The 9,725-nt window shown below is 41.4% G+C and overlaps 1 protein-coding gene across 4 annotated transcripts; it reads left to right on the top strand.

The window, feature by feature from the left end:
• The first annotated feature begins 4,335 nt into the window (after positions 1–4,335).
• ephx2 (epoxide hydrolase 2, cytoplasmic) lies at positions 4,336–9,604 on the top strand. 4 transcript variants are annotated; one of them, XM_025903087.1, is made up of 19 exons: positions 4,336–4,584; positions 5,373–5,451; positions 5,531–5,693; positions 6,066–6,256; positions 6,351–6,473; positions 6,594–6,665; positions 6,750–6,845; positions 7,135–7,213; positions 7,349–7,383; positions 7,484–7,510; positions 7,585–7,670; positions 7,751–7,862; positions 7,931–8,005; positions 8,116–8,158; positions 8,263–8,365; positions 8,675–8,744; positions 8,993–9,073; positions 9,160–9,307; positions 9,360–9,604. In XM_025903087.1, exons 1-18 carry the CDS (start codon positions 4,481–4,483, stop codon positions 9,304–9,306), a joined length of 1,686 nt encoding a protein of 561 aa, XP_025758872.1. In that variant the 5' UTR covers positions 4,336–4,480; the 3' UTR covers position 9,307; positions 9,360–9,604. The 4 variants fall into 4 exon arrangements, with proteins under 4 accessions (XP_025758872.1, XP_019207515.1, XP_019207514.1 ...); XM_019351970.2 differs by having other exon boundaries at positions 9,352–9,592; XM_019351969.2 differs by having other exon boundaries at positions 9,348–9,592.
• The last annotated feature ends 121 nt before the right edge of the window (positions 9,605–9,725 follow it).

Here is a 9,725-nt window from a genome sequence, read left to right as displayed (position 1 = left end):
CTTTCTTTGTATAGCACTCCCCGTCACGGCTCCCTGCATCTTGCACTATCAGGAAAGTTATCCCTGATACGATAAACATGTTGATTCTCCTTCTCTCAGTTTTCTGAATTAAGAAAATCATCCACAGGCCCAAACATCCACATCTAACCATAAGTGATTTTAGTGTAGAAAACTACATTGTTTGATGGATTTCTACCTTCATCTAAATTTATTTTGCCAAGAACTTGTATTTTAAGACAAAGTGTGTGTTTCTACCAGACCACCAGGAAAAAATCGCCCCTCCAGGAATCTGTGTCCATGAGAAGTGAGACGTCCATGGGTAAATTTGAAAACTTTGAAAAGGAACACCAGACTGGCTGTGATAGGTGGGAATGAAATAATGTTTTTGATGTTTTTCTGTACAATTATCTGCACCAAATCCACAATTTAGACTGCCATATATACATTATGTAGCAACTTTCCAAAAGACAACACATTTGATTGCATATATTTTCCTCATTAATGTTTAGCTTAACATTGTATTGACATATATTGTATTTACAGTAGCGGTTTTGATATGGGCGACACGGGCGGTTGCCCAGGGCGGCATCGTGGTGGGGGTGTCACACAGTGGAACTTTGTATTTATCTTGTATAGTGTTTTATTTTGATTTTTAGTGTTTATTTATGAGTGTCGTTTTATTTGCATGGTTTTATTCTGTTTCTATTGCATGGTTTTTAGTGTTTTACATGACATGGTTTTAATTCACTGTGGACTGGCTACACATGGGACAAATTAGCTGATAGGGACCACCTGCTGAGGCATGGGTGTGTCCAGAGGTGGCCTATCAGCTGTGTAAAGACCTTTTAAAAGCAGGCTAGCTGAGCACTGAAGGCAGAGAGACCCCAGACTGGAAGGTGAATGCTAAATGGACATGGTGACATGGTGACATGGTGACATGGTGACATGGTGACATGGTGACATGGTGACATGGTGACATGGTGACATGGTGACATGGTGACATGGTGACATGGTGACATGGTGACCCAGTCCTGACCTCACGGAACGGCAACAGTAGGAGACAACGCGTGTGATTGGCAGCAGGGCAGAGGTTTACCTCTGCCTGCATTTGTGAGTAGGGTCTCTACCGTTGTTTACTGGGTGCAGCTGGATTGGGAGAGGGTCGCCATGGCCATGAGCCAGGGCCGCTTCTGGGACCATTGTTCTGGCCCCTATTTGTTATTTTACAGGAGACCAACGCAAGGGGAGCTGAGGCGGTGGTCGCATGATGGATTCGGGTGCAGAATGCAAGCTGGGCTGGGATGCGATGGGCCAGTGGAAGGACAAGAAGATGGGAGGCTCTTCCTTGTCTGCCGAAGACGAGGCTGGCGTGGACTCTGCTCTAAAGAAATCCCTGGCCTGCTGATGGACCCATAATGAACATGTGGCATAATTATAGCAGGGGTTTTTTAATGAATGTAGAAAATGGTAGTCTTACGGGTTTTATTTAGTTTTAGTAGTTTGACATTTTATTTCGTACATTTTTAGGGTGTTTTTATTTGTGCTCCCTGGTCTAGTAATAAACTGTTTTTGATCAGACCTGCTTCATCTCTGTGCCCTGGGTATCTGACTTGCTTGCTCCCCCTTGTATTTTAAAGAATCTTTCTTTTTAGCACGACATTCTGGCACGACTGCTTTAATGTCTGCGTTTGTTACATGTTACAGGGGCGACGCGGGATTCTCTGGCTGGCTGAAGCAGCATCTAATAACCACCTCGCGGGGGGCAGAGGGAGTGTTCTCCCAGGGCACCAAACAGGCTAAGACCGCCCCTGTGTATTTACTTAAAACCTCCACCTAAGTTCATTTGAGGTCAGTTTAGTTACTAAAGTACAATCATTAATCTCATTATCCCTCAGATTTTAAGAGAACTAAAACTAATTGTACCATGAATTACATTATAATTTTAATATCACTTATTTTCTATCAGTGCCCAGCAGGAAAGAACAGCTTCCCCATGCAGTGCTGTGTCCATCAGTATTGAGCAATCTATGGATAAACCTGAGAACTTCAGAAGAACACTTGGTGTTGAAGATTTTATTCTAAATTATTCAAATTTATGTTCCAATTGATCTATGCATTTGTGTGTATACATATTGTCAAGAGATTTATTCTAAATGACACTTCTTCAGCTAAGAGTCTAAGAGGAGAAACGCACACAGACGCTGTGGTTTTCACTTGCAAGGGCGTTTCACATAGCGCTCACATCAGAGTGGGGGCCCTGTGAACAGCGCTCTGTTACCGCTCTGGTCTTTATTTATATACAAAGCAATACAACAGTGAATACGTCTATTCATAGGCAGAGGAATGTTAGTGTGCAGGGAGTGAAGATAAGAGTGGTTCAGGTGTATGTGTGTGTTATGAGATTCAGAAGGACGCGGCCCCTCTTCATGTTAGGGAGCGTCAGATAAGAGTGTCCAGCTCTCCTCTTCCTGGCAGGAGTGAAATAATAACAGCTTGTTCAGCTGTGAGAAAGAATTTATAAAACAGTCTTGTAGTGGACAACAGTCTAAGTCATAAAAAGGTCATCATGCAGTATTCTATCATATGCAAACTTATATCATTAAAAGCTTATACTGACCACTAGAGTACAACTTTCCCTTGACACATATATATTTTTTCACTGTTTGCTTGTTTTCAACTCTGACTTCTGAATTAATCTGTTTTTTTTTTTTTCTTGTTTTCTAATCAGATGACTGTGAGCACAAACTGGACCAAAACAGCACAGATACATCTCTTCCTGTTTGACAACAATACGACTGTGATGCTGCTGAGTGAGGGGAAGCCATATCCTCATCATCCAGAGCGATGTGAAGCTTGGCCCTAGTCGCGACGTAGAATTGGTCTGACTGGAGGCTGTTAATGGGAGGTTGAATGGGAAAGAAAGGTCAACATAGCGTCAACTTACAAAGATATTGAAAATAATCAGTGTATTTGGAGCAATGAGCACTCCTGGAGCTTGTATTGTTGTGAAGATGGTTACTACTCCTTGCATAATAAAATCATGAGACCTATAAATTCTCCTCACAGCTGGTCCTCCAACTAAGTAGGAGTGTATTTGGACTGGAATGCTGGCACTTTGTCCTTCTACAGAGTCTCCTCAGACCCACCAATCCACCTCCACACCTACACAACATTCACTGACTCTGTTTGTGCAGGATTTGGATTCTGGGAAGGGCCTGGCTCCTTAGTGTCTCCCTGCCAGCTCTAGTTTGATGGGAGTCCGCTTGTCTTAATAGACAGTTTGCCAGCACTTGCTTTTTTGATAATCTTTTTAAAACTGTACACATTAGAAGTGGCAGTCATGGAGTAAACAAAACATACTACTGTATCATGATATGTGGTCTAAAATAGTAAAGATGTCAGTGTCATGGTACAGAAGTTCAGCAATACTTGACATATTAGAAGGGAATCAGCTACAGTACATAAAAATGTCTGTGTAGCAGAAGGAAAACGACGCCCAACAACATTCTTATTTTTAATTAACCTATTCACCAAATTTGTCCATTTAAATAATTTGTTCATCTCATTTCATTATTGGTGTGATTTGCTGTGTCTGATGTTTCCTTCTTTACTCGCTGCTTTTTATTTTGTTTGGTTTAATTAGATTTATATTTTGTCACATGAAAATTTTTCATATTTATAGAAGAATGCTAAAAAAACCTCTTCCTGACACATTGCAAATATGAGTCAACTATGTTAACAGCTGCTCAAAACTTGTAAAGTAGAAACACTGACTTGAAGTGATGAAGCTACAGAGAACTGTATCCTGTAGTCACTGCCTTTAAAAACATAATAATAATAATAATATAGTAATATTATATATAATAGTAGCATTTTACAACTTTAAAAGAAATGTTTCATTTGTAGATCATTGTCATACGAACACTAAAAAGTTTTGAATCGTTTTTTTAAATTGTTGTTTAACTTACTTCTTATTATCATTAATAAATATAAAGAGGACATGTCTGGTCTCTTATTTACGGAAGAGGATTAGGGCCGCTGGGAAAAAAAAAAAAAGTGGGCACATGTTTTTTTTCTTCTTTTCCAGAATTCTGAGAAAAAAGTCAGAATTCTGACTTTAATTTTTTGTCCTAATTCTGAGAAAAAAGTCAGAATTCTGACATTCTGACTTTTTTCTCAGAATTCTGGAAAAGAAGAAAAAAACATGTGCCCACTTTTTTTTTTTTCCCAGTGGCCCTAATCCTCTTCCGTACTTATTCATCAAACTGGTTTCAATAAAAACTTTGGTTTGTTACGAGACGTCACGTGCATGTCTGGTCTCGCCACTGTTTTTCAGTTAAGTATGAGCTCACTGGGTAAGTGGGTGGACCTGCATTGAGTCTATTAGGGCAAAGTTTACCCTGTACACGGGTGCAGCAGCAGCAGCAGAGACCCTGAATACCGTTTGGAGACGCGGAAAGCAAAAAGAATCGATCGAGACATGGCTGATAAGAAAGCCATCCTGTTCAACTTCTGGGGAGTCGCCGTCTCTGCCCGACCTACTGCCATTTTTAAAAAGCTGGAAGAGTTGCACAACCTACCCGGGTAAGAAGTGACCGTTTTGCAACATCTCTGCACCGCACAGACGTGTCGTATGGAGACCGCTTTGTCTTTATGTTTGATTATATTAAAAAACAAGCAAAAAACAATGAAATAAGCAGCTGCTGCACGAATTTGTGATTGTTTATTTACAGTGTGAGTGTGGATATCAGATCTGCGCTTCAAGCTGGATAATTATTACCACAGCAAAGAAATATTTGACTTAGCTGCTGGAAATGAGCAGGTGCACGTACTACATGGCCAAAAGTATGTGAACATACTTGGCAACTTTTTGTTAACAACAATGTTAATTTTAGACAACAACAACAAAAAAGTTTTGTCCATAACATTTTGGAATTCTGGCAAGTATTGATCATGTTGATGAGATAGAGGTCTCAGAAACTCATGTATCAAATATGATACAAAGGACATTAAATGGTTAAAAAGTTACAGCAGGGATTTTCTGGATTACCTCTCAGTGTTTATTTAACAGACTGGACTGAGGTCCAGTCTGTTAAATAAACGCCTCTACCATTTCGTTCCGGTTGTAGATTGTGGTTTGTAAAGCTGATTGTATAACTTTTATTCTGACTTGCAATAACTTATAACTTCCTCAAAGTCTTTGCTCTTTGCAGGTACTTCTAGCTGATTCTGTTTTATCTCAGACCTGATCTAAGAGTTAAGTAAACATTTGCCTGAGAGCTGAGTGTTATAGATAGAAACCACCAAGGCTCGCCCATCTCAGTGTTTCTAATCACGCTCATTAAGCTGAGGTTTTGTGCTCTGTTTCTCAGAGGTTTTCTCTCCAGTGTGGTGTCCAAAGACGCCGGCGCCCTGAGGCAGGCTGAGAGAGGAGCCATGACACTTACACAGGTGGGCGAAGACATTTACAGTTTCACTTCATGCTTTTCGTTGCTTTTTCACTGACATACAACTGTGTGTCTGTGTGCAGATGATCCCAGCTTTGGAGGCCGAGTGTGTGCAGGAAGCCCGGGACAGGAGTGTGTATATGCCTTCTGATTGGTCAGTCAATGGCCTGCTGGACAAACTCACAGAGGCGATGATGGACGTCCAAGCAGCCGTGCTGAAGACAGCTGCTGGCCTGCGACGCAGCGGTACACAAAACACTCTTTAAAGAAGCAAACTTACAGAGGAGTTTGAGCCAGAGGAGTTGAAAGAAAGCAGGTTTAAGCCACGTCTGCATTGGCTTCCCCTGCATAAAGAAATAAGTAGAAAAAATGGAAAAAAAATTCAGATCTGGTTGAAAAACCTTGTTTAATTTCTCTCACTGCAAAATATTTCTGTTCTGAATTCCTGTGTCCCTCATTCTTTGAAGGAGACAGTCTACGTCACCTTTATTTCAGCAAGATATCTGCGTAAAGTGAACATCGTCAGTGCTACCTGCTTGTTTAAATGCATTGTGGGAAAAAAGTAGGTCACTACCATTTAAATGATGTCTAATCTTTACGTCAACCTCTGATCTAAAGGGTTACTGACAGCTGTGCTGGCCAATCACTGGGTAGATGACAGAGCGGCTGGAGATGGCACAGGTCGCCTTCTCTCTCTGCTGGGAGGCCATTTTGACCTGGTCCTCCAGTCCTGCCACTTGGGTCACAGGGTCCCTGAGCCCGCCATGTTCAGCTCTGCCCTGCAGCGCCTGGGAGTGACGCCCAAACAGGTAGAGGGTTTTGTGACGTAGACAATAAATATGCAGCATCACTGAGATTAAATTCTTGTATATCAGATGTTATGAGTCATCTGTCTCTATTCAGGCGTTGTGGCTGGATGCTGATGTTGAGGGTGTAAAAGCTGCAGAGGGAGCAGGGATGAAGGCCGTCTTGGTGGAAAATCTGGACGTTGCTCTGGAGAAACTGTCTGAATTTACTGGCTTTCAGGTTTGTGTCACTCTGAGGATCTTCTCTGATGCAGTGGGTTTAAAGACCCTCACATTTAGATCTAACTACAACAAAGAAAATGATTACATTAATAACATTTGTATACGTTTGAATTTCCAGGCTGTTGGAACAGTGAGTCCCCCACCATCCTGCAGCCCTGATGAAGTGTCACATGGCTACATCACCATAAAAGTATTAATATCTATCAGTGTCAGCAACCTGTTGAATTATGAAAACACAAACCAGAGCTGAAATGCTGCTGGCTGTCTTTTCCAGCCTGGTGTGAGGACTCATTACGTGGAAATGGGCTCCGGTCCACCGGTGCTACTGTGTCACGGTTTCCCGGAGAGCTGGTACTCCTGGAGGTACCAGGTAACCTGTTTCCATTGGCTATGTTGGAACGCATGAAATAGTCACCTTCCAAAGTGCATTCAGAGGGTGTTTGAGATTAGATCCAGTCAGAGATACAGAGAGTCAGAGATATACCTTTTTAGATTTATAGTTTGTCTTTTTTCCATTTAATTCAAATCTTTGTTGTCATTTATTTAAGTTTGCAGGTATATTTTTACTTGTTGTTGTTGGTGTTTTGTTTTTTTAAATCCTGCAATAATCCTGAAATAAAAGCCATGATAATTAAACAACCCTCTCACCCCTGTGCTAGATCCCAGCCTTGGCTGCAGCAGGATTCAGGGTTTTAGCTCTGGACATGAAAGGATATGGAGAGTCCACAGCGCCCCCTGGTAGGCTGAAATACTGAAAGACTGAAAATATAGACTGTACTTAAAAGATGTATGTAGCTTCCCAGTATAAATTCTTTATAACGAACAGCAGGGATATGTCACTTGGTGTAATTCCTGTCATATTGACTCTCACAGACATAGAGGAATATTCTCATGAGGAGCTCTGTAAGGTACACATTACAAAAATATTAAACACAAATCTACACATCTACAGATTTAGTATTGTTTTAAAATGTTTTTCTGAATCATATTTTTCTCTCTTTTTTTCAGGAGTTAGTCGTATTTTTGGATAAAATGGTGAGTATCAACACTTTCATTGAATAGCATGATAACTTAAAGTTTACACAAAAGCTTATGGTCCCCTGTTCCAGTCCATACCACAGGTCACCCTGGTGGGTCACGACTGGGGCGGCTCCCTGGTGTGGGCCATGGCCCGCTTCTATCCTGAGAGAATCAGGTGAACACACACCCACAGACACACACAGTCCCCCAGAGCCTGTACAGTGAAGTTAAAGTGCCTTTTCCATGTGCGTGAAGGGCTGTGGCATCGTTGAACACCCCAATGTTCAAGTTGAATCCTTCGGTTCCTGCTTTCGAGAAACTGAAGGCTATTCCAATATTCGACTATCAGGTCTACTTCCAAACACCAGTAAGTGTTATATATATATTTTTAATGTTTGTTTCTGTCACAGAAAAACTGCAGGGTTTGTGTTTCAGGGTGTGGCGGAGGCCGAGCTGGAGAAGGATTTGGAGAGGACGTTCAAGATTTTCTTTTCCAGCAGTAGTGAAGCGGTGAGTGGATTGAATGTACACACACACCCCAGCATTGCACTGTGCAGTTTCAGAGCTAAACAGGTGGAAAAATCACCCACATGTGATGAATGTTTTTCTCTTTACCACAGAAGGGTCGTCCCCCTCTCAGCACCGCAGGAGTGTGCGCTCGAGGTGACGCTTCCTGCTGGTTATCAGTGTTTGCTGTGAAAGCTGAAGATTTTTAAATCGGGCCTCTTCATTCACAGATCTCATGCTGTGTGTGTGCTTTATCACAGGTGGCCTGTTTGTGGGTCTGCCGGAGCAGATTCCCAGGAGCTCCATGCTGACAGAAGCCGACCTGCAGTACTACGTCAGCCAGTACAAAGAAAGAGGCTTCAGGTTGCAGATTTTCCAGCTTCCTGTAGATTGTGTTTCTGTGTGCTCAGCCAACAAATAATATTTATGTTTATTACATGAAAGCATCCACTGTGATGGATGATTTTTACACATCTTTTTGTTAAAATGAGAATTTAAATTACATCCTGCAGTTCCTGCTTTTATGTTTGTGGCACTAAACTTAGTATTTTGCAGATTGTAGACTGCTGGTGAGAAGAAATTTGATGTCATAAGCAAATATTCCCGAACAGTCAGTTAAATTATCCAGTTCTGTGAACATTCACTGAGTAACCTTTGGGTTTTATTTTACAGGGGGCCCTTGAACTGGTATCGAAACAGTGATGCAAACTGGAAGTGGATGTGTTCCCGGCCCTTTGAGAAGGTTTGGTGCAGTGTCACAAACACATTATAGGCTGTAAATTAAAGCTGTAACTTTGGGGTCCTAATATTGAAGCAAATGCAGAATTGCTTTAAACCTGCATTCTTCCTAATGACCAGCAGGAGGCACCTCTGGAATCAGAATCAGAATACTTTATTGATATAACGAAGGATAAATCAGACTTGTTGACTTGTCAGTCACATCTTGTTATCAAGCCTTCTGATTCACAGTCAGATGTTTGCGTGTTTTAGCTGCTGATGCCGACAATGATGCTGACGGCGGGTAAAGACCCCGTACTGCTGCCGTCCTTTACCAAGGGAATGGAGGACTTGGTAAGAAACAACAGCAATGACACAGTCAGATGAGCAATTATTGGTTATTGGAAGTGAATCTGATATTTGTTATTTATTAATTGAAGATGCCAAACCTGACCAGAGGACACATCGAAGAGTGTGGACACTGGACGCAGATGGAAAAGCCGGCGGAGACCAACAAAATCCTGATATCCTGGCTTAAAGAAGCGCACAAGAAGACTGAAGGTGGTACTGTGGCTCCCAAACTGTGAGGAAGGAAGGAAGGAAGGAAGGAAGGAAGGAAGGAAGGAAGGAAGGAAGGAAGGAAGGAAGGAAGGAAGGAAGGATTCTAACAAGATTTTTCATTGTGGCACATAAAAGTTTATTTAGAACAACTTAGACACTCACAGGCAGTTTTAAGAGTGAGTGAGCCTCCCATGAGAAATGTATTCAGACAGAAACTGATGTGCAACCAACAGGGAGGAAAATGTTCTGCTAAAACATGTTCAAAAACAGGGAAAAACTGTGCTACAAGTAACAAAAATAAGAAATATCACAGTTCAAGATAAAGATTATATTTTAACAAAACAATGTATAAAATCTCATAATTTTAATGAAACAGTATGAACATTTTCTCTTTATTTTGGAGAACAAATGCTCATTATTATTAAACACTTTTAAGGTCATCTTA

This window comes from Oreochromis niloticus, linkage group LG23 (genome assembly GCF_001858045.2).
Source record: "Oreochromis niloticus isolate F11D_XX linkage group LG23, O_niloticus_UMD_NMBU, whole genome shotgun sequence".
Lineage (NCBI taxonomy): Eukaryota > Metazoa > Chordata > Actinopteri > Cichliformes > Cichlidae > Oreochromis > Oreochromis niloticus.
The sequence above is the reverse complement of the archived record's forward strand: the minus strand, read 5'-3'. Positions and strand labels throughout refer to the sequence as shown.